Below are 27,488 nucleotides of genomic sequence, written 5' to 3' on the forward strand. Positions count from 1 at the left end.
CTATAACATACATAAGAAAACAATATACAGCAGTACAGTACATATTTAACCCTATAAAGCAAAGTGTAATATATATGTTATTCGATGAGCCGGGCTACGCAGGAGTAACAGGTAGCCGGCAGCCAAGTTCTAAAATTAAACACGGACTCTTCAACAATATGGGTATCAGGCGTATATATGATTGGATGGATATATATATATATATATATATATATATATGATCCTTATTAGTGTGGCCCTACACTGATCTTGCTTTGACAACAATGTTAATGATCGACAGCTTCGGGAAGCTCTGTTTTCCTATCACAAATGTTTGTTTGTAGATTGTTAAAGTTTAGAGAAGAACAAACATTACTCAATAAGGGCAGAGGTTCAGTGATTGTCCGGCATAGATTATATCAAGGATTCAAGACAAGAGGAGATACAGGTGTGACAGTCCTTAAGGTGCCCATACACGGTACAAGTATTGTATGCAATTTGGAGTAGATCGCATCGCATCCCATACGTTTTGCAATGCAATGAGATGCAATCTAGTACAATAATTATGTGCAGCACATGGGATGTGCACAGGAGCGAGCATCGCACCCTTTAAATTGTACCGTGTATGGGCACCTTTAAAAAAATAAATCCTATTGTATAAAAACGCCCTCCTTTTTGTTTGAGGGTGATGTACTGTATAAACACTCACAAAAAAAAGAGGGTTGTTTATTGTATTAGGATTTTATTATGTAACTATGCTGCTGCACCATACACAATAGGTGATGGGGGGAGGGGGGGGGGCTGTCAATATTATGTCACCCTAGAAGCAGCATGGTACAGCATGTCAAGGTAGCGTAGTCGCCCAGGGGCGGATCCAGGAAAAAATGACAGGGGGGCACCAAGATAGGGGAGGTGTTAGTGGTGCCAGTGTGCACGCTCAGAGAGCAGAGAGAGAGAGAGAGAGGAGGAGAGCAGATAGAGGGTGGGGATGGGATTAAAAATAGGCCCTGGCATTGAAAGTACGCAGGCCTACCTTGGCGTTAATAGTGAAGTATGTAGTTGTGCCGAAAAAGGGGGTGGGGCCACTCAAAAGGGGGTGTAATCTTGAGTGTAGTGTACCACACCATATACCACTTCTACACATTATGGAAGAAAATAGTAGACCTCATTATACCCGCCACTTACACATGATGCAACACAGATTGAGCCAAAATTCACAGATTACGCCAATACAGTATGTTATGTTGTTCATCCTTGCTGGCGGGTCGCCAGAACGTACACGCTGGCGACCCGCCAGCAGCCTCGCCAGCGAGGAGACTGAGACGCGACGGAAACCCTGTCCGTCTCCGCCTCAGGGAGACGGACAGGGTTAGGGGGGGTTAGGGGGGGTGCGGGCAGGCGGCGGGGACCCCGGGTTACCGCCGGCAAGCCGGCGGGGACCCGGGGGAACGGATGGAAGCGCCGTCGGAAGGGGACGCGCGCGCCGCTCGTGCGCGCGCGTCCCCTTCTCACCATCGCCATGGCGCTGGCGGGGGATGGCGGCTGGCGACGCCAGCGCCATCCCCTGCAAAGATGGGACCTGACCCATCTGTATGTCCATTACGTATTATGCCAAACACCATAATGCCAATTACAAATTATGCTACATAAGTGCGGCTTACCTTCATGCTCGTTGCCAGGGGTTCCATGCTCGTTTCCATGTGGGATTCCATGCTCATTGCCATGTGGGATTCCATGCTCATTGCCATGTGGGATTCCATGCTTGTTGCCATGTGGGAAATTTATTTTTTTTGTCCCGGCCAATGATGCTTATGCAGAAAGGACTCCTGGTGAGTGGGTGTGCGGTGTGGGGGTGGGCACACTGGCACCCAGTATTGGTGCAGCATAGTGGGCAAAGGGGGCACCCAGTATTGGTGCAGCATAGCGGGCACAGGGGCAGAGAACAGATGGATTGCTGGATCAGTGCTGTTAGCAGTGAATAACTGGAGTAGCCACAAGTGCCCCTTTGGTCCCTGCTGCTGCAGGTGGGTGGCTTATAGCTAAACGTTATCTTTCCCCCCGCAGTGGTGTCCGGCTCCATTAGAGGCTGCACAGTGCAATGCCCCAGCAGGTGCCACATTATAATGGTGTGACTATACAGCAATGTTTCGCATTGCTACTGCCTGATCATGATAACGGTCCCCACAGAGGAACCTAGGGCCTTATTTTGGTTCATTCTTTCTGACAAAATCCTTCTTAGATGGGCAAAACCATGTGCACTGCAGGTGGGGCAGGTGTTATTTGTGCAGAGAAAATTAGATTTGGGTGGGGTTTTACTTCAAAGTGAGATCTATATTGCAGTGTAAAAATAAAGCAGTCAGTATTTTTCCTGCACAGAAACAAAATTACTCACCAAAATCTAATTCTCTCTGCACATGTTACATCTGCCCCCCTGCAGTGCACATGGTTTTGTCCATCTAAGAAGGATTTTGTCAGAAAAAATGAACCAAAATAAGGCCCCTAGTTCTTTTGTCAATGCAGTGAGGGGTGTGGAGCAATGTTCCTCTAATTTTACGAAGGCTGTGTGCGGCAAAAGAGTTTGTTTGTGCAAGTTTGGAAGGAAATTTTAATTTTTGTGCGTCACAAATATATAACTGGAAAATGACGTTCCCCATTACTTCAAAATGGTATTAAACATTTAAAACACAGCCCACAATGTAGTTAATGGGTGAAACACACATTAATTGAGTCCACAACTGTAAAAAGGGACCACTGCTGCTATGTGCGCTCTGTTGTAATGTCTGTGCGCACGCTCGTCGAGTTGTGTGCGAGCGCATGCGCGCACAGCTTAGAGGGAACACTGGTGTGGAGGTGCAGGGGGTGAGAGTGAGAGGTGTGGAGGGCCGGGTGTGGGGAATGAGGGGTGTAAGGGGCACAGTGTGTGGGGAGTTAGGGGTGTGGAGGTTGTGGGGGCGCAGGGTGGGGGGATGCAGGGGCTGCGCACAGTAGTAGAATATTTGCCTAGGGCTGGGGACGGGTGCTAATACATCTTCCACATGCCCTGCCTGTGCTAGTGTCTTCACAGCTGGGCAGAGAGCAGAGAGATGCCCGGCTGTATTGTCAAGATCAAGAGGACACTGCAGCAGCCCTAGGTCCCGTCCTCCTGACTCCCGGCTATTTTAAAACTTGCGCTGCTGCAGCTGCCTGCCGGGTCCGCAAGCCAATCGTAGCTCGCTTGCGGTCCGACAGCCAATCAGGAGTGGTGTCTCCTGATTGGCTGCCGGACCGCGAACGAGGTCCGATTGGCTTGCGGACTCGACAAGCTGCTGCAGCAGTGCAAGTTTTAAAATAGCCGGGAGTCAGGAGGACGGGACCTAGGGCTGCTGCAGTGTCCTCTTGATCTTGACAATACAGCCGGATCAGCTCTCTGCTCTCTGCCCGGCTGTAAATGCTCTCCGGCGGCGGGCGGGAGTTAAAGTAAAAAAAAAAAAGTGTCAGAAATGACAGGGGGGGGGGGGGGGGGGGGGCGGGTGGGGGCGGGTGCCCCCCCGGGTGCCCCCCCCCCTAAATCCGTGCATGTAGTCGCCCAATTGCCCATGCACCCTCCAACTGACCTACATGTTCATGTCAGAGTGCCTTGACTCTATGGGGGAAATTTACTAAAGGAAATGTGTAAAAAATAGGTGTAAAAATAGGTGTATTTGTACCCAGAAATACACTTATTTTTGACATTTTCTATCCCGAAAATACAGCAATTCGTATTGATGTGCTATCAATACGAATTGCCTTATTTTCGGGATAGAAAATGTAAAAAAAAAGTGTATTTCTGGGTACAAATACACCTATTTTTACACCTATATTTTTACACATTTCCTTTAGTAAATTTCCCCCTATAAGTCAGGTCTGGCCAAACTGGTCATCGAGGGCTACCAACAGTTGATGTTTTTTCAGACCACCTAGCTGCTGTACAGGTGTAGTCATTACTAACTGTCACATTCCCCAGACCACCTAGCTGGAGCACAGGTGCGGTCAATACTAACTGTCACATTCCCCAGATCACCTAGCTGGTGCATAGCTGTAGTCATTACTAACTGTCACATTCCCCAGATCACCTAGCTGGTGCACAGCTGTAGTCATTACTACCTGTAACATTCCCCAAATCACCTAGCTGGTGCACAGCTGTAGTCATTACTAATTGTAACATTCCCCAAATCACCTAGCTGGTGCATAGCTGTAGTCATTACTAACTGTCACATTCCCCAGATCACCTAGCTGGTGCTCAGCTGTAGTCATTACTAACTGTCCCATTCCCCAAATCACCTAGCTGGTGCACAGCTGTAGTCATTGCTAACTGTCCCATTCCCCAGATCACCTAGCTGGTGCACAGCTGTAGTCATTACTAACTGTCCCATCCCCCAGATCACCTAGCTGGTGCACAGCTGTAGTCATTACTAACTGTCCCATCCCCCAGATCACCTAGCTGGTGCACAGCTGTTGTCATTACTAACTGTCCCATCCCCCAGATCACCTAGCTGGTGCACAGCTGTAGTCATTACTAACTGTCTCATCCCCCAGATCACCTAGCTGGTGCACAGCTGTAGTCATTACTAACTGTCCCATCCCCCAGATCACCTAGCTGGTGCACAGCTGTAGTCATTACTAAGTGTCCCATCCCCCAGATCACCTAGCTGGTGCATAGCTGTAGTCATTACTAACTGTCACATTCCCCAGATCACCTAGCTGGTGCACAGCTGTAGTCATTACTAACTGTCCCATCCCCCAGATCACCTAGCTGGTGCACAGCTGTAGTCATTACTAACTGTCCCATCCCCCAGATCACCTAGCTGGTGCACAGTTGCAGTAATTACTAACTGTCCCATCCCCCAGATCACCTAGCTGGTGCACAGGTGTAGTCAACACTAACTGTCACATTCCCCAGATCACCTAGCTGGTGCACAGCTGTAGTCATTACTAACTGTCACATTCCCCAGATCACCTAGCTGGTGCCCAGCTGTAGTCATTACTAACTGTCCCATCCCCCAGATCACCTAGCTGGTGCACAGCTGTAGTCATTACTAACTGTCCCATCCCCCAGATCACCTAGCTGGTGCACAGCTGTAGTCATTACTAACTGTCCCATCCCCCAGATCACCTAGCTGGTGCACAGTTGCAGTAATTACTAACTGTCCCATCCCCCAGATCACCTAGCTGGTGCACAGGTGTAGTCATTACTGTCACATTTTCAAACATGTGCTGCATTCATTCCTAACCGACACATTCTACAGACCCACAGGTGGCCTGGAAAACATGGACTGTTGGTAGATTTTAAGGACCTGCTCTAAGAGCTGGGGGTCTGTTATTTTGGGAGGCTTCTGTCAAGGCCTTCCGCAAACACCCAAGGCCCCTATTTTTAGGGGATATTGGGATTCGATACTGGGGCACTTGCCTAATCTCTTGGAAGTTGCAGGAGACTCCAGATTTTGTGGGCAGTCTCCTGCACTCCTGGAACAGCTGGCAGATCTCAGACATTCCATTTGCATCCTAGTGAATCAGACAGAATAAAGAGATATGTACCATCACTGCCGGGTCTGCGGGGAGGGGCGGGGCTAAAATGAAGCAAATTGATGGGGTTGATGATAATCTTACCCTGCCCCTGCAGTGTCTCCCGGAGATGAGAAAAGTGGATCATTATGGGATGGTGATGCATGAGTATTTGCTATTACTATCATAGGTATTGGCATACAAGATCGCTTCACATACCAGGGAAGTCCAGGGGCAGAGCAATGTGTCCCTCCTGGTCATGTTGGAAGGTATGTTGTCACTATCTTATTATTGTACTATAGATATATTGTTAGGGAAATTACTGATTTGGTGTAATACTAGGCCTGTGCTGCCACCTGCTGGTTTAGTTTGGAGTTCTGACTTTTCCCTTTGCCGTCTCGCTCTGTCAAATAAGCCGGTAACTGTCAAGTGATTTAAACACCTGCAACAAAGTCACTGACAGATTGGGGGCCTCTTGGCTTTGATGGTTCGGACATTCAGTACTAGTCAGTGATGCGCCTATCATGGATGCAAGGGGTGAAGTTCTCGTTCTTCAAACCTGTCCTTATACACATTCAATGCCACCATCTTTTCAGGGATATATTTGGCATGGTGGCTCCACACAGGAGCAGCAAATACTCTGGTAAATATGTCACTGGAAACATGGCGCTGCTGGTATGGGTGGGGAGCTATTGTTGCATTATGTCTTTGACCACACCCCTGCCCAGCGGTGTCCAGGTTCCTGACTCATCAGCCCCAGCTCTCATTTTCTCCTTTTGTAGTCACTAAGCTTCTCAGGCAGTGTTCCCTCTAAGCGGTGCGCGCGCACACAACTCGACGAGTGTGCGCACAGACATTACAACAGAGCGCACAAAGCAGCAGTGGTCCCTTTTTGCAGTTGTGGACTCAATTAATGTGTGTTTCACCCATTAACTAAATTGTGTGCTGTGCTTTGAATGTTTAAATGTTTAATATCATTTTGAAGTAAAGTTAACACAAATGCTGAACGTCATTTTCCAGTTATATATAAGTGACGCACAAAAATGTACATTTCCTTCCAAAGTTGCACAGCCAAAATCTTTTGCTGCACACAGCCTTCGTAATATTAGAGGGAACATTGTTCTCAGGGTGTGGGTCAGTTGGTCACCAGCAAGTTGTTAGACAGTCATTAGGTCGGCATTGCATGTAGGTCCACATGTGTCTAGGTCGACATGCGGAAGGTCGACTTGAGTCTAGGTCGACATAGGTTAGGTCGACAGGGTCATTAGGTTGATATGGGTTAGGTCAACAGTCAAAAGGTCGACATGGGGTTTTTCGCAGTTTTTTGACCTGATTGTTGACACAGTTGACATGGACACAGGTTAAAGTGCCCCACATCGACCTAGTGGATGGTAGGGCATGAAATACAGCCTGTCGGCACATGTCAGCTTAAAAAACTGTGAAAAACCCCATTTCGACCTAATGACCCTGTTGACCTAACCGATGGCAACTTAGACTCATGTCGACATTCCTGCATGTCGACCTAGACACATGTCAACCTAATAGTGTCCACCTATTGACTGTCTAACAACTTGCTGGTGACCCAATGACTATATCCCGATTCCCATTGGGCCTTAGTCGCTTAATACCTACCCGTATCCAACAGTTTCACACTCATCCCGGGTCGCCCTGTGTATAACCTGGGTCAAATTGCCAGGTTGGTCGACCAGGCAGCAACCCGGCAGTAATCTGGGTTTTAACTGTGAATAACTGTGGAGTCTGTAGGGAAAGTACAGTGGGGGTCTGAGAGTCATTTTTGGTGTATATGGTATTCACAGGAGTGTTCTAGGTGTGTGCAGGCTCTCATTGCATTCTAAGGGCCTACAGCAGAGGCGGCCAAACTGGTCATCGAGATCTATAAACTGCCCATGTTTTCCAGGCCACCAGAATGTGTCAGATAGGAATGAATGCACCTGTGCACCAGCTAGAACGTCTGAGACATGTGACAGCAATAATGACTACATCTGTGCACCGCTAGGTGGTCTAAAGGCCTTTCACACTGGGCGACTTTGAGCTGAAATTCCCTCAAGGCAGCAGGTTTGAGCGGCTTTCAGCTCAAAGCCGCCCAGTGTGTATGGCCCGGCGATGAGCGCTGTTGCGCACTCCCGCAACATCGCTGTGAAAGCCGTTCATCTGCCGGTTATACCAGCAGATGAACGGTTTTCAGGACGGCTTTGCATAGTGCTCCGCTATGCAACGCCGTCCTCCGTCGGCGCCGGGCAGGGAAAAAGCCGCTCAGTGTGTATGCACTGAGCGGCTTTCCCCGCAGTGATGATTTTCATCACCGCTGTCCATACACGCTGGGCATAGTCCCCCAGTGTGTATGGACCTTAAGAAACGTGGACTGTTGGTAGATCTTGAGGACCGGTTTGACCTCCCTTGGCTTACAATGTTCATAAGGCCTGAACTGTGACCCCTGCCCAGTACGCAGAGTCCCTCCCCACAACGACTGCAATGTAATGGAATAAAATCTATTTAAAACTGTCCTCATAGTACCCAAAGAAAAGTTTGTAGTTTCCCAGAATTCCTGCAGAAATTTGTCCTCTGCACAGGATCAGTGACATCTTCCAGCTGCCTACCCCTCCACACTTCCAAATTGAGCGATAATTCTATTTGATGGGCGATAGATGTCAGTAAAAATTGCAGGTAATCTCCGTTAGATTGATAGGAACCATCTCAGAGCAAAGACAAAGGGGAGAGGAGCAGACATTTAGCAAAACAATTTGCTGGAAGTGAACAATGTCGCTGTAAAGCTATTTGGGGACAGGTAACGACAGATGGATAATCTACTTAGAGTCTGGGCTTCTGATAATGTCATGTAAATAAGGATAATCGGCTGCTTCCGAGTAGATGCTTATTGATAATATCAGAGTTTACCTCACAGATTTTCCAGCTTCTTCTCAGGGGGTAATTCAGAACAGGTCACACAGGTACGAATTCGCATGGCTGCCGAACTGAACGCTGTGAAATCAGCACTGTACCAAATTTTGGATCCATAAAACGGAAAGACCGATTACGGATCAGTTTTCTACAGACAATAAAAACATCTCCAAGCAAATTATAACTCGAATTGCTAAAGTACCAGAAGTGCCGCATGCATAGTATACCAAAAGACGTATATATTATCACCAGTAAGGCCGCTCTAAGCCAAAGCTTCGAAAGTTAGCCTGCTACCTTCTGTGTTTGTGCATGTCTGAGATGTAGTTTCACTGGATGTAGTTTCAATTCCTGCCAGCAGATGGCAGTGCTTTCTTGACACACATCATATATGTAGATGATACTAGCTGAAGCTTGGGTGGAAGTCCATAATAACAAAAGTTAGTTACCTAGGGTTTTTTTTTTGTATTTGGTAATTTACTGTATAGGGTGGGGTGAAGGCTGTTGGGAAAATGTGTTATATGTGGTATCCCTTATGGTGCCATATAAATAAACAATAATAATAATAATAATTGCATGTATTGCAAGGTTATCACGGTAAAAGTACACATGCCGCAATGTTGTGGCGCGTACACCTGACACTGACGACTTGCCCTGACAACTGATGTAGCAGCCAAAAAAAGGGGTTGGGCTGCAAAAGGAGGGAGGTCTAGGGTGTATGGGCGGGGCTGACCACCGTGACCCCCGTATATATGACATTTCAGGGGTGCTCCTGGGCTGCTCTGGTGCGCTGACCTAAAAAAACTGGGTGTGGCCTCATAAAGCGAGGGCGTGGCTTCACAGGAATAACACTTCTGCTAGCCACGCCTCCCATTTCACAGGGGCATTTCCAGCCCCTCTGTCTCCTGTGATGCAATCTATCACTTCTGCCCATGTGTGAGTCAGTCACACAAAAAAAACGGTACTTTCCCATGAAAATCGGGACAGTTGTTAGGTACGCTGCTACCTTGTTCCGTCACATTTTGATGGGCTGGTATTTAGTTTTGCATAATGAACATAAATATTGTTAAAAATCATTTTTATGATTGAAATTTTTGAAAAAGTTTGACCACAGAGCAGAGTTATCGTCAAAAAGCATTCTCTAATTAAAGGTGGCCGTACACACGCAGATTTATCTGCAGATCTGTCTGGTAGGAACAAAAACATGGTTATGGATGAGAGCAAATGACAGTTGACCATTTGCTTGGAAATGCTGGAAAACTGACAAACTGTCACTCATCCATAACCATGTTTTTGTTCCAACTAGCCAGATCTGAAGATAAATCTTACTAGTGTATGGACACCTTAACAGTTCATTGACTCCCACTTGTTAAACTGTAAACTGCAAGACTATTCCGCATATACTGAATAAAAAACACAATTATTATATAAGGGGGATTTAATTCAAGATCATTAAGAATGTCAGGTGTTCAATGCTCTAGCGAGGAGGCATCAGAACTGAAATGATGTTTTCATGGACGATAATCCGATTTGGGGCACAGGAAGAGAAGGGGGGAGTATATGTAACGGTATCAGATCCCCGCTGTTCTGTATGTAATGTCAATGATGTTGTCATGTCGCTGCTGCAGCCTTTAATACAGGAGAGGATGATGCTGAGTTATTCTGGGTAATTTATGGTCACATGCAGCTGCGGCGGTACATGGCGGGCATGCTACTCACCCATTCGTGTTTGTCATCGGCTGTCATGCCTCCATTTGGTTTCCAGTGGGCATGTATCGTAGCGTTGGGGGCCAAGTCGCGCCGCGCGGAGACTGACAGTGTTAGGAGGCGCTGGGAGGCCGGCAACGCCATCTTGGTTGTGGGCTAAAGAATGATTGGGCCAGGTCAGGGTCTTTCCTGCCCAGTCAGCCAATGGCAGCCGCCCTCTACGTATATAGGGTATCTACCTAGGTCAGCCATGTCCAAACTGTGCATTCCCATCATCCGCAGTCTCCAGAAAACCCGTCACCCAAATCCCTTATGCAAGGACTTTTGCTCTATTTAAGTTAAACCATTGACTTTTTCCTCAAAGAAGTATTTGAGATCTGCCCGTTTGTTTTCCATTCATGAAAAAACCCTTCATTAAACCTGCCCATTTTAAGTAAGTACATGCCGCTATCACAGGAGGGGGTACTGCTAGAATTGCAGTGGACTGGCCCACGGGGGTACAGGTGAAATCCCCTGATGGGCCTCACTGTTTGGGGTTCCATCTCCTCTACTAAGGATCAGGTTCCAGACTGTGCACTTGAATTGGGCCTGATTCAGGTTTGCTCGCTAGGCAGCGTACATTAATGAGCCCATAAACGCCACCCCGAGGAATGACCACCTTCCTCCCCTGTCCACCAGCGCCACCCGCCTCCCGAGAACACATCCCCTCGCAATCAGCCGCTAGCAGGAGAAAGTATTCGATGGTCCCCGACCATCGAATGATTTTCTCCTGACTTCGGAAATAAAAGTCAGTCTAAACTGACTGGCGAAGTGATAAAGTTGAAGGTGATAACACAGCAGTGACATTGGGGCAGATATATGAAGCCTGGTGAAGTGATGAAGTTGACGGTGGTAACACAGCAATGACATTGGGGCAGATATATGAAGCCTGGTGAAGTGATAAAGTTGAAGGTGGTAACACAGTGATGACATTGGGGCAGATATACTGTATGAAGCCTGGTGAAGTGATAAAGTTGAAGGTGGTAACAGCAATGACATTGGGGCAGGTATATGAAGCCTGGTGAAGTGATAAAAGTGAAGGTGGTAACAAAGCAGTCAATCAGTTTCTATCACTCAGACTGTAACATGAAAGTTAGGAACAATTGGCTCTGTCTCCTTTAACTTTATCACTTCACCAGGCTTCATACATCTGCTTCATTGTTTCAAAACATTTCAGGATCTTTACTAAAACCAGGGCCAGATTAAGGTCTGTGGGGGCCTTGACAACAAACTTGTGGGGGCCCCTATCAATAAAAGTGATATAATGTTGGTTCTAAAAATAAAGTATAATTTATCAATCATCATTGTGATTGTGTTTAATTCCTTAAGAGAGAAGATATAGCATTTTTGCATTATATAAAGAATAACACAATACATCGGCACACTATCACTTCACCTGCAGCCAGACACAGTGCTATGAATGTTTGTATACTATATAGTATATATTTATTACTGATAATAAAAGAAGTTTGTTTTAACAAAAAGCCTTAGTAGTTAGGAACTAGGTTGGGACTCCAGGCTCCTGAATGCTGCAGCTGCTGCCTGTGCCGCAGGGGGGTAGCGGTAAGGCGGTCCATCGCCACACAGCTCAAAGACCGCTGCCAGCCAGTCACACACTGCCGGTGCTGCTGAGGAAGGAGCTGAGACTGAGTGACATGGCGGGACTGTGAAACCCCGCAAGACAGTGACTTCAGCACCACCTCAGAGGTTGGCGATGGCAGTGGCTGTGTGTTTAGTGGGGAAATCGGAGACAGGGTTGAAACCAGCGGCGTGCATGATTGAGGGGGACAGTGTGGGGCCCTAATGTGTGGGGGCCCCAGGATGACTGCCCCTGATGCCACTCCTTGGATCCGGCCATGCCTAAAACAGTGTTACATCTTCGTGTATGATAGAGATTTCCACTTTGACATGAGAATCATTGGGGTGGAGGTACATAGAGATGTATGAGAGGATGCGTGAGCCACAGAAGGTCGCTGACCAACCTCACAGGTCAAGTGTTAAAACCGCCAGGACCATTTGCCAAAACTAACTGGAATCAGATGCAGAACACACATTGCTGTGCCCTGTGGCAAAATTTTTGGTGGTGGCCTAGACACACCATCCATCCTACTGTGGCCCATTCTTTTCTGGGTTAATCCCTGTTTGGTTGAGATAATAATGGGTACCATCAGCAGCATTATCTATCATGGGTACACACGGGGTCATGGGTCAATGGTTGCACTTCAAAGTCTGCATTGGCATATGAAATAGCAACATAGGCATGGCCATCAACCACCGAAGATCAATAGTCTATGACCAATGGTAACAACTTTTACCATTGATGGGGGCATACCAGATGGTTTTCCACCATTGATGATACAGAGATGTTGAATTTTTTTTTTTTCTGCTCTCTGGTTTTGGGACACAGAGCATAGCTCCACCCCTGGACCCTGATTGGCCTACAATTCAGAGAACATTAAAGTAGGGGTGACCATTGGTGGGTGACACCATCAATGGTTCCCTTGTGTACGGCTTTACACCATTGAGACTATCTATCAATGGTACCATTGATGTATAATCATCGATAGATAACCCACAGATGGCCATCTGTATCACAAAGACCCTGAGGTTACGCAGCAGTTTTTCTATGCATAAGCTATTGTTCATAAGTTATCAAAGGAAAAATGGCACCACCAGCACAAACTATGTTGGAGCAAGTCTAATGCGCGGGGTCAGGGGGAAAGGGTTCTGCAAAGATCCCACATACGGTATTTATTGGAATATCTTTGACCGAGGTGTTGTGTACAGCATCAGTTGCAGCCCCCTCTCCCTTTGGACCCTACGGCCCCTGCAATGCCGGTAGTTCTCCCCTTGTATGGTGGTATTTCAGAGAGAATCAATACGTCCATTACGATTTACTTAATATGATAAAATAATACTGGAATCCCTATTCGGTTTATTAGACAACCTGATTGCTCTTAAGAAAAAAAATATCAACCTCAATCATAACACAGAAATGAGTTATATCTGCTAAATGGTAATAACAATGTGATAAAAAAAATATTAAAATTAAAAAAAATCATAATAAATTGTATTTAAAAATCAAGTCAATTTTCATCTCAGTTATTTAAAGCTTTTCCTATTTGCACAATTATTAAATAATAATACCCCCCCCCCACCTCCTGTATGTACAAAATGAGACAGAGATGAGTAAATTTTAATCACAGATTTTTTTTTCTTTTTTATATATATTTATATATATAACAAATTCATGCCTCTATGTCCCAGGACAAAGTCTGATTTATTTTTTTTAATCCAAATTCAAATTTGGAATTCTTCCAGAGTTATTGGGCAAATGACACGTCTTTCAAAAATGGCACGCGTAGAAGATGACACTTGTCTGCATAGCCGTACGGCAGCACGGTAAGTACGGAGGAAAAAATACCTCCCCAATCTTTAGCGACAAAGTTTCCTCGTTATTAACAATATGGTCATTGTATTGTCCGTTATCCGATACAGTGTTAGAATCTGGTCTATGACCCACTAGATCCAGAAACGTCCATAGTTCGTCCCCCCCTCGTTGGCAAAAGCCACAGAAGAAGCAATGTTATAAAAACAAAAATAAAAAAAAACAATATCAATGAATTTTCTAGAGTACCCAGGCCCCTGAAAGGGTCACCCCATCCCACCCCTTTGAAGGAAAAGGCGAAGGGTTTGGGAAACAAATATAGAAATGTCTTTTCCGTGATGACGCCTTAGAAGTCTCTACGAAAACACAGACACAGAGAAAACAGTGTAAACTGGAGTTTCCTGTTCATATATAAAAAAGGGGAAAATGTAAAAAAAAAAGTGGAAATCGTAGTAAAATATTAAACGTCTCGTCCTTCAGAAAAGGAGAAAAAAACAAAAAACGATGATCAAAAATAGCGATCGTGTACAAGTCTAAAATGAACTTTCTTTGCAAAGCTTTCAAGGTTAATTATGTTAATTAGAGAGCTTGTGAGTGTTTTCCCCCCTCTCGTTGTGCTGCCTCCGCCGTTATTCGATTTCCAACGGTTCACCAGGGAAACCCATTGTGGTGGACAGTAGAGAGAATGCTGCCGTTCGGTGTAACCAGCCGGTCGTTCGGTCAAGTCTTGGAGCACTGCGAGCTCGTTAGCGCTATTTCTTAGGTCTTTTGATCTGAGCATAGATCGGATCTTCTGATCTCATCTGTGGACAGCAGACAACAAAGAACAATGAGGCGTCTCAGCACCCATACGGTGGATAATTAAGGTACTAATTACAAAAAGAAGCTTTAGCAAACAGAACTGTCTTATAGAGGGCCAGACGTACTAAACTCGAAAAGTGGTAAAATAGAGAGTGTGATAACCCACCAGCCAATCAGCTCCTACCTGTCGTGTCACAGGCTGTGTTTACAAAATGACAGGTAGAAGCTGATTGGTTGATGGCTTATCACTCTCCATTTTATGACTTTTCATGTCTTAGTACATCTCGCCCAGGTTGTTTGATTGTTGTAATATAAGTTATTTTGCGCATGCACAGTATAAGGCAGTCTCTCACGTTTGTATGGATATAATATGCATTTTATTGGTTCAATACGCTTATAACATGGTATAATAAGTAATTTATTCCCATCCTACAATGAATAATACTCGTGTTCTGTAATTCGGTGTCAGAATGATCAGCGTAATTATCAGTCCTCCTACTGTTTAAAAAAAATGAAGAGAAAACAGTTTTCAATTAGTTAACGGCAGTCATTGACCAAAATTTGCAATCTAAGAGTATTTTTAGTATTGTCCAATACCGTATCTGACTACTAGCAGGCTGCTTTCTCTTCGAGCAGGTGGCGGGGAGGAGGCGGTCTGGGAGCAACTGTAGACCAGCCCCCCACCTTACAATGCCCACATTACCAGTATTATAAAGCAGGGGCAGGGTTGACGACTTTTAGATTCTCCTCTCCGGGCTTCTCCAGGAGAGGAGACTTTCAGCAGCCATTCAGCATGACGTCATTAAGCCCCGCCCCCAGGATGTAAAATAGCCTAATTCACGGATCTTCAAGGAGGGGGCAGGGCTAAAATGATGCAATTCTAGTTCACTCTTTCTGACAAAATCCTTCTTAGATGGACAAAACCATGTGCACTGCAGGGGGGCAGATGTAACAGGTGCACAGAGAATTAGATTTGGGTGAGTTATTTTGTTTCTGTGCTTGGTAAGTACTGGCTGCTTTATTTTTACACTGCAATATAGATCTCACTTTGAAGTAAAACCCCACCCAAATCTAATTCTATCTGCACAAGTAGCATCTGCCCCACCTGCAGTGCACATGGTTTTGTCCATCTTAGAAGGAGTGTCAGAAAGAGTGAACTAGAATAAGGCCCAGAGACTCAGTCGCACACAGATGTACAAGTGTCATGGATCACATTAATCAGCATCAGCATCCTTGTGCGTGTTAGTCGTATTAATGTGACTAACACACACAAGGAGGATGATCGCGTCCACCAATACACTAGCGCAAGTTCCCAAATTGGAAGCATTTCCTAAGGTGCTACCAGGGTAGACTGGTCCTCAGGGGTACAGGAGAAACCCCCATTGGGCCCCAGTGCCTAAGGGCCCACCTACTTCTCCAGTGATCAGGTTCCACACTGTGCACTTGAATTATACATGTGTTAAATGCATTATACTGCACAGGACAAAGGTGCATTTTCTACATTGCATTAATATGGTAAATAGCAGTGCACCCGGAAAGTATTCACAGCGCTTCACTTTATTCACATCTTGTTCTGTTACAGCCTTTTTTCAAAATGGAATAAATGTATTTTTTCCCGCTAAATTCTACACACAATACCCCATAAAGACAACGTGAAAAAAGTTTTTGGGAGATTTTTGCTAACATATATATATATATATATATATATATATATATATATATATATATATATATATATATATATATATATATATATATATATATATATATATATATATATATATATATATATATATATATATATATAAATAAAAAAAAAACTAATAAATCACATGTACATAAGTATTCACAGCCTATTGCTCAATACTTTGTTGATGCCAATTGGTACCAATTACAGCCCCAAGTATTTTAGAATATGATGCCACAAGCTTGGCACACCCATCTTTGGGCAGTTTCACCCATTCCTCTTTGCAGCACTTCCCAGCTCCGTCAGGTTGGATGGGAAGCGTCGGTACACAGCCATTATCAGATCTCTCCAGAGATGGTCAATCGGATTCAAGTCTGGACTCTGGCTGAACCACTCGGGGACATTCACAGAGTTGTCCTGAAGACAGTCCGTGATATCTTGGCTGTGTGCTTAGGATCGTTGTCCTGCTGAAATATGACCCCTCGCCCCAGTCTGAGGCCATTAGAGAGCTCTGGAGCAGGTTTTCAGGATGTCTCTGTACATTGCTGCATCCATCTTTCCCTCTATCCTGACTAGTCTCCCAGTTCCTGCCGGTAAAAGAAATCTGCCACTCTGCCATACAGGCCTGATTGGTGGATTGCTGCAGAGATGGTTGTCCTTCTGGAAGCTTCTCCTCTCTCCACAGAGGAATGCTGTAGTCACCTCACTGACGAGGGCCCTTCTCCCCCCATTGCTCAGTTTAGAAGGTCAACCAGCTCTGGGAAGAGTCCTGGTGGTTCCGACCTTCTTCCATTCACAGATGATGGAGGCAACTGTGCTCATTGGGACCTTCAAAGCAGCAGATATTTTTCTGTACCCTTCCCCAGATTTGTGCCTCAAGACGATCCTGTCTCAGCGTTCTACAGACAATTCCTTTGACTTCATGCTTGGTTTGTGCTCTGACATCTCAAGTGTGGAACCCAGGTGTGTGCCTTTCCAAATCATGTCCAATCACCCAAATTTACCACAGGTGGACTGCAAATAATCTATAGGAACATCTCAAGGATTGATCAGTGGGAACAGGCTGCACATGAGCTCAATTTTGATCTTCATGGCAAAGGCTGTGAGTACTTATGTACATGTGATTTCTTCGTTTTTTATTTTTAATAAATTTGCAAAAAATGTCCCCACAACTTTTTTTTCATATTGTCATTATGGGGTATTGGGCATAGAATTTTGCGGGGGAAAATGAATTTATCCTATTTTAGAATAAGGCTGTAACATAACAAAAGTGAAGCGCTGTGAATACTTTCCAGATGCGTTGTATCATGAATAGAATATATTTATATAAAGAGGCCCAGACCACACCCCCTCTCTGCTGGCCACACCTGAAGCATGGACCTCTACCATGGCAATTGGAGGCTGTCAGCACCCCCCTCCCCGTCCGCCAGATGACAGCAGTCTATCACTTGCTGACAGTCTGCTGCTACCCTGTGTCCTGTTTTGTTCCAACCTGAGCAATATTTGTGCCTGTCCATCACTGAACAGACTGGGTGCATGATGCTTTGCGCTGGGGTAAGATGCTGACTTGCAGTGGGCGATGGGCACGGGATCATTGGAGATTTGTAGCTCCTAAATGACCTGCGCTGTCATCCATTTTTAAAGAGCAATTTCACAGGCTGTTGTTTATGGAGAGAAGCCGCTGAATTATGTATTAAATATAATATTACTCACACTTTGATAATATCTAAAGCACATAGAACAAACTGAAGCATGTTTATACGGCTGAAGTACCTGGGGTTAAATACACGATAGGAGAACAGCACTGAGCTCCTTACTGGGGACCCGGCTGTCTTTCACAGTTCATTTAGGGGGTAAATATACTAAGGTGGGAGATCTGCTGAAGATAAGATGTTGTCCATAGCAACGAAGCAGATCCTATCTATTATTTTCTATTTCTATCTGATTGGTTGCTAGGGGCAACATCACATCATTAGAAAATTTCCCCTAAGAGGATATTCAATCTCGGCCGAATCGTTCGCCAGGTGGAAAAGAAAGATTTGCATATCAATATTCAAAAACGGGCTAATTTTTTTGTATATTTACGCACATGGGCACTTTTTTTTTTTGGGGGGGGGGGGGGGGGGGGAGAGCGTATCAGTATGAGTGAAAACGGGCACAAAAACGGGTGAAAAGTAAACGTCCGCAAATTCACGTCAATTTCGACAATTTTCGTGGTTTTCGCCGATGCTGGAAAATTGGCACGTGGATTGAGTAGGGCGAGTCAAATTCGACCTAAAAACTGGTGAAAAGTGACGATTTTTCACCTGCCCAAAAATTTGGATGAGATTAAATACCCCCCTCAGTCTTTACGTGTACTGCAAGTTCAGCTGGTTAAGACATGTGCGTCTTTATATCTGTGTATAACCCATTGAGTGCCAAAATCTCTGCGTGAGATGCGCAAAATATCGGCATACGGCACAACAACAGTTTTACTAATTATTTTTTTCCCCTCTCAAACAGCATTTCCTGAGATTGTTTAAATGAATTAGAACAAGTGATCTCTATCAATGCAAACATTTGCTTTTTATTCATATTAAGTCTTATTTTCTGAGTCACGCAGTCAGTACAATGAAGCTCAGTTCTTTCAGAGTTTATGCACATTGTCCTAAGTACGGTCATTTAATACATTTCCTTTTTTACTCCTTCTGTGCTTTTCACCTAAGCCTATGTAGTAGGTACTGTATGCATATCTGCCTAATAAGTGGGTATGTGCATCATTTCCTCAGCACCAATTGAGAATGCCCCCTCCCACGTCCATTATAGATCTCTGGTCATTTTTTGTGTGCAAAATGCGTGGATGGAATTGTGCATGTGCGAAATCACATATCGGCATGTGCAGTCTGAAATCCTGCAAAATGCGTGGATCTCGACAATCTACCCTACCCTACAAGCTTGTTGCCTTGGGGTCATCCTCTACTCTGAACTGTCCTTTGTTCCCCACATTCAATCTTTCACCAAATCATGTTACATGCTTCTAAAAAACATATCCAAAGTACAACCGTATCTCACACAAGACACTACTAAATCTCTTATCCATGCACTCATTATATCCCGCATTGATTATTGCAATAGTCTACTAACTGGTCTGCCCAAGAACAGACTCTCCCCACTGCAATCCATTCAAAATGCTGCTGCTAGGCTGATCTTCCTAGCAAGATGCTCATTGTCTGCTGATCCGCTCTGCCAGTCCCTCCATTGGTTGCCTGTATTGTACTGTATTCAATATAAAATACTTCTACTCCCATATTAAGCTATTAACCATACTGCACCAGCATATATCTCTGCACTTATCACAAAATATCTCCCATCTCGCTCACTACGCTCTACACAAGATCTGCGTCTCTCTTCTGCACGGATCACTAGCTCCCATTCACTATTACAGGACTTTCATCGGGCTGCTCCCATCCTATGGAATGCCCTTCCATGCACAATAAGACTCTCCGCTAGCCTCCAAACTTTCAAGCGTTCCCTGAAAACTCACCTCTTCAGGCAAGCCTATTATATTTATATACCGCACGCATAACCCTCTGAGGCACTTATGTATTATATAGCTTCCCTTCTGGTCCTACAAGCTATGTTATTACTGGTGCCTGTCCTTGTGTTTCCCTCCTATATCCCTATAGATTGCAAGCTTGCAGCGGGGCCCTCCTACCTCCAAGTCTGTCTGTTGTTACCCAGTTTGTTCTATCACTATCTACAGTTGTAAAGCGCAACGGAATCTGCTGCGCTATATAAGACGCTGTAACGGAATCTGCTGCCCTATATAAGACACTGTGACGGAATCTGCTGCGCTATATAAGACGCTGTAACGGAATCTGCTGCGCTATATAAGACACTGTAACGGAATCTGCTGCGCTATATAAGAAACTGTAACGGAATCTGCTGCGCTATATAAGACACTGTAAAGGAATCTGCTGCGCTATATAAGACGCTGTAACGGAATCTGCTGCCCTATATAAGACACTGTGACGGAATCTGCTGCGCTATATAAGACGCTGTAACGGAATCTGCTGCGCTATATAAGACACTGTAACGGAATCTGCTGCACTATATAAGACACTGTGACGGAATCTGCTGCGCTATATAAGACACTGTGACAGAATCTGCTGCGCTATATAAGACGCTGTAACGGAATCTGCTGCGCTATATAAGACACTGTAACGGAATCTGCTGCGCTATATAAGAAACTGTAACGGAATCTGCTGCGCTATATAAGACACTGTAAAGGAATCTGGTGCGCTATATAAGAAACTGTAACGGAACCTGCTGCGCTATATAAGACACTGTAAAGGAATCTGCTGCGCTATATAAGAAACTGTAACGGAACCTGCTGCGCTATATAAGACACTGTAACGGAATCTGCTGCGTTATATAAGGCGCTGTAATGGAATCTGCTGCGCTATATAAGATGCTGTAATGGAATCTGCTGCGCTATATAAGACACTGTAAATCTCTGCCACTGCACATATGCTTGTACTCACATACTGAGCATGTACAATGCAAGACCCTACATAATGCGTGGGTACCTGCAATTCTACATTTGTGTGACCTCACATATCAGGATGTGTAGCCTGAAATCCTGCAAAATTTGTATATGACACAGCTCAGCTCTACTCAGCATGTTAGCTACAACTGTATCAAAAAGTATTTAATTAACTGCCTATATGATTTACAGAATGTGGTACTTGTGTAGTTACACGGCGCCAGCATGGCACCGTGCGTCTGAGTCCCCTTGCGGGGCTTGCTTCGCTCTCCCACGCTGCGGGCTCGGTGGCTCGCTACGCTTGCCACGCTATTTAAAATCAACTCCATGCCAACATGGATAGTGGAAGTATGAACTATCCATTTTGGCATGGAGTTAAGTTACTTTTTTGGACATATTTCGTGGCGAGCGTACACCCGGAAGTAGCACGGTGCCATGCTGGCGCCGTGAAACTACACAAGTACCCAGAACATATTATCAGACAATAAAAAAAGCAGAATCAGCAATGTCTTTAGTGAACGTAGTAACGAGTCCCGGGCAGGCCAATAGATTAAAGTTGTGTGAAAGTTTTAAAAACACCTTATAAGTCTACGTATTGTCAGAATGTGCTATATCTGTAGCACTGTACAGAATAGTAATGCCCAGGTTTTTCCATTAGATCATGTAGACGGCAGATGTGGTATAGAAATGGCAGATGCGGTACAGAGAATGAGAGACAGACACTGGCGCAGGAAGCCATGGGATAAGCAAAGGATGCGTGCAACACTATAACAAGCACAACAGCAACAATAGCACAGGAAAGAAAGGTACCTACCCGAATCGGCGCTATCTAGCTACCGGCCTGTGGACTTATAGATTCGCCACTGGGCTCGCCTAGGTCAGTGCAGGCTGATGCCTGAGGTGCATCAGGCTAGAACACAAGAACACAAAGACAAAGGAAGCAGAGTTCAGTTTAGTAGAAAAAGAAACAGAAGCATTAAAAGTGGATCACAGAGAGAGAGAGGGCAGGCGGCATATCCCTGACATTTACATACGCTGGCACCTAGATTTCATGATCTAACGCCACAATTATACTCAGACATCGTTCCCATAGGCTGCAGTGATTATCAAGCGGGTGATTCTGAGTGGGAGGAGCAACGCAAACAAATAAAAAGAAGTAACTTTGTATCAAATGCATTTCTATTTCATACATGCAGGGTAAATACTGGCTGCTTTAGCATGGAGCCCACAAATGCAGAATGGCTTAATTCATCTATTATCCATCGATAGTTAGCATGGATAGTATCCTAACCTTGATGGGGTAAAACCATTTATAAGGGAAACAACAATGGTTTCACCCACCGATGGTCACCCCCTACTTTAATGTTCAGTGAATTGTGGGCCAATCAGAATCTAGGATGTGGCTTTGTGGGTGTTGAGGGGCGGAGCTAAAAATAAGCTACGATGGCCGTAAACCATCTGGTTCTTCCCATCGATAGCAAAAGTAGCTACCATTGGTCACAGATCATCGATGATGGAAAACAATGATGGTCAATGGCCTCCCTACATTTTAATGTTTCTAGGCAGACTAGATCATACCTCCCAACTGTCCCGGTCTTCGCGGGACCGTCACAGTTATTTGGGAAGGTCCCGCCCCCCCCCCCCGTCCGGAGTTGACAGTATCCCAGACAACGCCCTCATTCTCATGGGCCATGCCCCTTTTCACCGCACAAGTGTCAAAAGTTGGGCGGTATGGACTCAACCAATTGTGACCGTGAAAGAGTCCTTCAAAAGTTTACTAATAGGACGTCTGGAAACAGATCACCCACAAATCCAGTTCCAAGAAGCCTATGAATCTCCATAATTGTGAATATTATCAGCTGTCTTTCCTCAAAGCCTCTCGTCATTTCGACTTAGTGACCCTGTGAATGCCACAACCTTTTACCACAAAGCACCGTAACAACTAATAATGTATTCCCGACATCAAACTAACTCATAACAAACGGAAGAAGGAGAATTCTATTTCTACCTCTTCTTTTCCGGGGGAAAAAATAACCGTTGTCCATAACTGTGCATTGTCTGGGGGGCCCGATTTGTATTTGAATATTTAAGAGCGACTTACTGCATCTTGTTCTACAGTTTTACTGGGACTTTCAAAACCTTCTTCAAAGATATCGTCCGCGTTGGGATCGCTCGTGTGAGACACCGAAGACTTTGACGGGGAGCTCTGCCTGGGGGCTGGAGTTGGCGCTGGGAAGACATGACATTGGAGACAATTAGCAGACGCGGAGACACACTCAAGACTTAAATGTAAACATAGAGTTTCAATAAAAGCGAGAGAAAAGAAGGTTAAAAAAAAATTGAAATAAATAATAAAAAATAAAAAAACCTGTTTACCGCACAAATTTAAATGACATTGGGAAGGAAGCGGCGTTTTTGGAGGACATGCATAGGTAGAGATAAAAGAATCATTTGTTAGAGGATAGATAAAAGAACACAGACTGTTATGAAACCCATATTTCATTCTATATTACAGATTTCCCTGCCAGAAGTTAAACAGACTCCATCAAATTCTTTTTGGAGTCAGTGGTTTGTAACTAATAATTTTCCTCTGCAGCCTGTTTGCTGTCTGAACCTGTTGAGAAACATTTGTCATAGGGAAACAACGCATTTATCACGGAGCGGCGCCGACGCAGGAGAAATATCGGAACATTGTATTTTATTAAAGGCCTGTGTAATTATGCAAGTGTTGCGGGTTCCTGCCTTGTTGCCAGCCCTGAGTTTCATACGCCGCAAATGCCGATGATCATTATTGTTCGATTTAATGACAAAGGACATAGCAGGTAATGTAATGTAGGTCTCAACTGCGGATAGGGAATTTCTACAGCCAGTGCCCAGGACATACAGTATGAGAAAGGTTGCAGATAGAGGGAGACGTTGAGACGGGGGCAAAAATGGCGAATCATTTTCAAGATGAACTTACTGAGTTTCAAAGCCCTACAGGACCAAGGCCCAAGATATCTAAGGCAGCTTCTGATTCCCACCCGATTACTGCGATCTGTAGATTAAGGACTTTTAATAGTACCTATATCCCATAATTCATCTGGGGTCGAGCTTTCAGGCATGCGGCTCTGACTGTCTGGAACTTATTTTCCCGCACAGTTTAAGAGACCCCCCACTCTAGACTCAAGACTTTCCTGTTTACTCCAGCATTTCCGTAATTCCTTAAAGTATAGTTCATGAAAAGCTTTTCCGTACTTCATTGTTCCTGTACTGTATTACATTTATTTTATCTATTAAGCGCCTTGAGTCCTAGAGAGAGAGTGCTATATAAAATTATTAATATTATTACTATTATTATTATTATTATTAACACAGTAACCTGATCATCCGAAAATGATAATTGGGTCCTACAGGAAAATAGACCATATTAGTTCTAAGGGTTAAGGTATAAAGGATTGAGAGTGTTTAGGTGGACAGTGGGTAGATATCAAGATCGAGCAGCTTCCACTGATTATAATGGTATGAGGTCATGAGTGTAAGTGGGGGAGTTTGTATGTTCTCCCTGTTTACGTGGGTTTTCTCCCACACTCCAAATACTACTAAGTTAATTGGCTTCTGACAAAACAAATAAAAAATTAATAAAGAAATGCCAGTGTGTCCATGTGGTAGGGACAACAGATTGTACTCTGCTGGGGGACAGGCTGATGCCAATAACCAAATATTCTCAGAGATGGGGCAATGTAATATGTCTGTTCTATATATAAACAACTGATAATACATAAAATAATTTAAAAAAAAAAAACTCTGCACCAGCCCCTTAATTGTCATTAATTCTTAATAGTCATTAACCAATGGGATAAGTAAACTGCTGTTTACTTAACAGGAACACCACAGAATATAGGGGTTTATTCTAGTTCATTCTTTCTGTGTGCACTGCAGGGGGGCAGATGTAACATGTGCAGAGAGAATTAGATTTGGGTGAGTTATTTTGTTTCTGTGCAGGGAAAATACTGACTGCATGATTTTACACTTCAATATAGATCTCACTTTGAAGAAAAACCCCACCCAAATCTAATTCTCTCTGCACAAGTTACATCTGCCCCACCTGCAGTGCACATGGTTTTGTCCATCTAAGAAGGATTTTGTCAGAAAGAATGGACTAGAATAACCCCCATAATTGCATATGGGTAGCGCATAATGGCACCTGAGTGCATGTAACAGTGAGTACAGATAACAGTGCAACCAATCAGATTTCAACAATCATTTTCACAAGGTTCTTATGGCCGATACAGTACATTATGTACCGGCGACCACGACTTCCTTTCTCCTCTACATAGTACTTACGTGAATTAGTAGATGGAGAAGTGGAAGTCATAGGCGTCAAATTTAATTGTGAGATGTCGAAGTCGTCACAGTCGTCTGTATCCTGCGCCAACCCAACTTTGTCAAAATAGCTTGAGAAGGCATCTGAGGTACATGAGAGGGAAGGCTGGTCTGGGTGTCGTGATGGCACAGGAGGGGGATTTACCATCTGAAAATCCTTAAACATCTCTATTGTAATGTTCTGGTCCGGCCGGAGCGGGCTTGAGCGCATGGAGTCACTGGTTGGTGGGACAGCGGCTACAGGAGCGGTGGTACCTTGAAACATGGCTGCTTGAAAAGGCAATACAGTTTGTGTTGGCATGAAGGCAGTAGGTGGGAACTGGCCAGGGAGGGTGGGCCATGGCTGTTGCTGAGTGGTAGGGTAAAGGCCCGGCTGGGCCCATGTTATCGTTTGGCTTCCCTGGATAACCTGAGCAACTGGAGGCTGGCCACCCAGGACCATCTGTGGTGGTATTAATGGTTGTTGTCCCCAGAACGAAGGCTGGACAGCTCCCATAGCAACATAACCTTCAAAAGAAAGAAAACAAATTAAAAGCAAATGAGAAATAGAGAAGTTGCGATTTAGTTCGGTGATACCACAATCAGGACAGACTTAGGGGGTTATACTGGTTCACTCCTTCAGGCAAATGCCTTCTTTGATGGACAAAACCATGTGCACTGCAGGTGGGGCAGATGTAAAATGTGCAGAGAGAATTAGATTTGGGTGAGTTATTTTGTTTCTGTGCAGGGTAAATACTGGCTGCTTTATTTTTACACTGCAATATAGATCTCACTTTGAAGTAAAACCCCGCCCAAATCTTAATCTCTCTGCATGAGTAACATCTACCCCACCTGCAGTGCACATGGTTTTGTCCATCTAAGAAGGATTTTGTCAGAAAGAGTGAACTAGAATAAGGCCCATAATGCAAATAGCTTCAACACCCACTGAACTAATATGATGAGACATTCAATTTTCTAGCACTGAGAAAGCAAATCAGATTCTTGCTAATAAGGTGCTAGATCAGGCCTGGTCAACCTGTGGCTCTCCAGCTGTTGGGAAACTACAAGTCCCAGCATGCCTTGCCACAGTTTTGCTATTAAGGAATGCTAAAACTGTGGCAATGCATCCTGGGATGTGTAGTTTCACAACAGCTGGAGAGCCACAGGTTGCCCATGCTAGATAAATGATGAGTATATGATAGGTTGCTACGGGCAACATCGCCAATTCTAAAAAAGCTGCTCTTCTGTACACAAATATAACCCCTAAGTGTCTGCATTGTACAGTATGTGTGTGAGCGAAGGTGCAAAGTAAAAACATGGCGGATACTTTTGATCAGCTTAAAGATGCATTTTGAGAGAAACAGACGTTTTTGGTGATCCCCTGCCTCTATGTACTGTGGGCTGTCTATTTTTGATTGCCAATTTGTACCCAGTGGTGTTGAGAGGGGGGTACTTTTTACCCAGGCCTGGGTCTGCTGGGGGGTCCCGGGTCCCGCTTGACCCTCCCTCCTTGCAGGGAGCTGGGCAGTGGGGAGAGAGATTACAGGCTGCTGCCGCAGCACAGCCTCTCTCCCCAGCTCAGCAGACACTGCTCACTGCCGTGTGCTGAGGTGAGGAGAGAGACAGCTGCAGCGGCAGCCTCTGTGTGTGGGAATACTGCGAGGAGGATAAATCACGCACCCAGCACAATTTTTTTTTTTTTTTTTACAGTGTTCTCGGGCGGACCCCTGTATGTTGCCGCCGGAAGTTGTCGTATTTGAGCAAATCGAAACTCAAGGTGAACTGACCCTTAGTAACTGTTACCACTACAGATGTGATAGATACACCCATTTAAAATGCATTTAAAGGAGTGTACAATTTTTGGGTTAATACGCTGACCCAAAAACAAATTCTTACGCCCACTCAATAATCCAATTCCGCCAGTTTTGGTCCATTTTCCACTGGTTCGGGGACAAATGGTTAATTGTCATTTGCTCCCATACCAGATTTTTATTCCAACCAGTCAGATTAAACAGATGGTCTGCCAGATAATTGTATAGTGTATGCCAAATTTAGAGGTAAATTTACTAAAACTTCTTGAAAAAAAGAGGTGATGTTGCCCAGATCAGATTCTACCTATCATTTTCTAGGAATCAACATCACCTCTTTTCATTTTTTGAAGCTTTAGTAAATTAGCCCCTTAATGTCCGCAGTAGGTAATTGTCCGACATTTGCGCATCAGGACCAGGTGAGCCGACTGCGCTGCCGGTCCCCATTTTTTTTAAAGGGCGTGGCCAATGTGAGGGAAGTGCATGGCCATGTTCCTGTATAAAAAAAATTAAATACAAAAGACCCGGGCTCAGGTAAAAAGTTCCCGCCCCCCTCTCTCGACGCCACTGATCAGGAGAAAGTCTTCAGATCCGACCAATGAAGCACCACCAGTGCAGAGTAATCATCTGACCTATCAGGTGCCGCTGTACAGCGATTCGGTATTGACAACTTTACCTAAAAGGTAACAGTCTCCCCCAACCATAGGCGTATAATTCGGTCTCGCAATGGGCCACCTGCTAAGAACCCATTAGCGGTCACGTTTCAATTTCCTG

The 27,488-nt window shown here is 44.7% G+C and overlaps 1 protein-coding gene across 15 annotated transcripts in view; it reads right to left on the reverse strand.

The window, feature by feature from the left end:
• Nucleotides 1-13,351: 13,351 nt before the first annotated feature.
• The window catches only part of DAB1 (DAB adaptor protein 1), a 587,491-nt gene continuing 573,354 nt past the window's right edge, over nt 13,352-27,488 (reverse strand). For 14 of the 15 annotated variants that reach the window (XM_083157603.1, XM_083157607.1, XM_083157598.1 and 11 more), the window contains 4 exons: nt 24,889-25,434; nt 22,664-22,791; nt 21,377-21,472; nt 13,352-14,352 (listed from right to left, as the gene is read on the reverse strand). In XM_083157603.1, coding sequence (XP_083013729.1) covers nt 21,392-21,472; nt 22,664-22,791; nt 24,889-25,434 — 755 coding nt within the window. In that variant the 3' untranslated portion in view covers nt 13,352-14,352; nt 21,377-21,391. The remainder of the gene's footprint in view (nt 14,353-21,376; nt 21,473-22,663; nt 22,792-24,888; nt 25,435-27,488) is intronic. The other variant, XM_083157604.1, reaches the window with a different exon arrangement.

Source organism: Crinia signifera, chromosome 8 (genome assembly GCF_055691185.1).
Source record: "Crinia signifera chromosome 8, ASM5569118v1, whole genome shotgun sequence".
Lineage (NCBI taxonomy): Eukaryota > Metazoa > Chordata > Amphibia > Anura > Myobatrachidae > Crinia > Crinia signifera.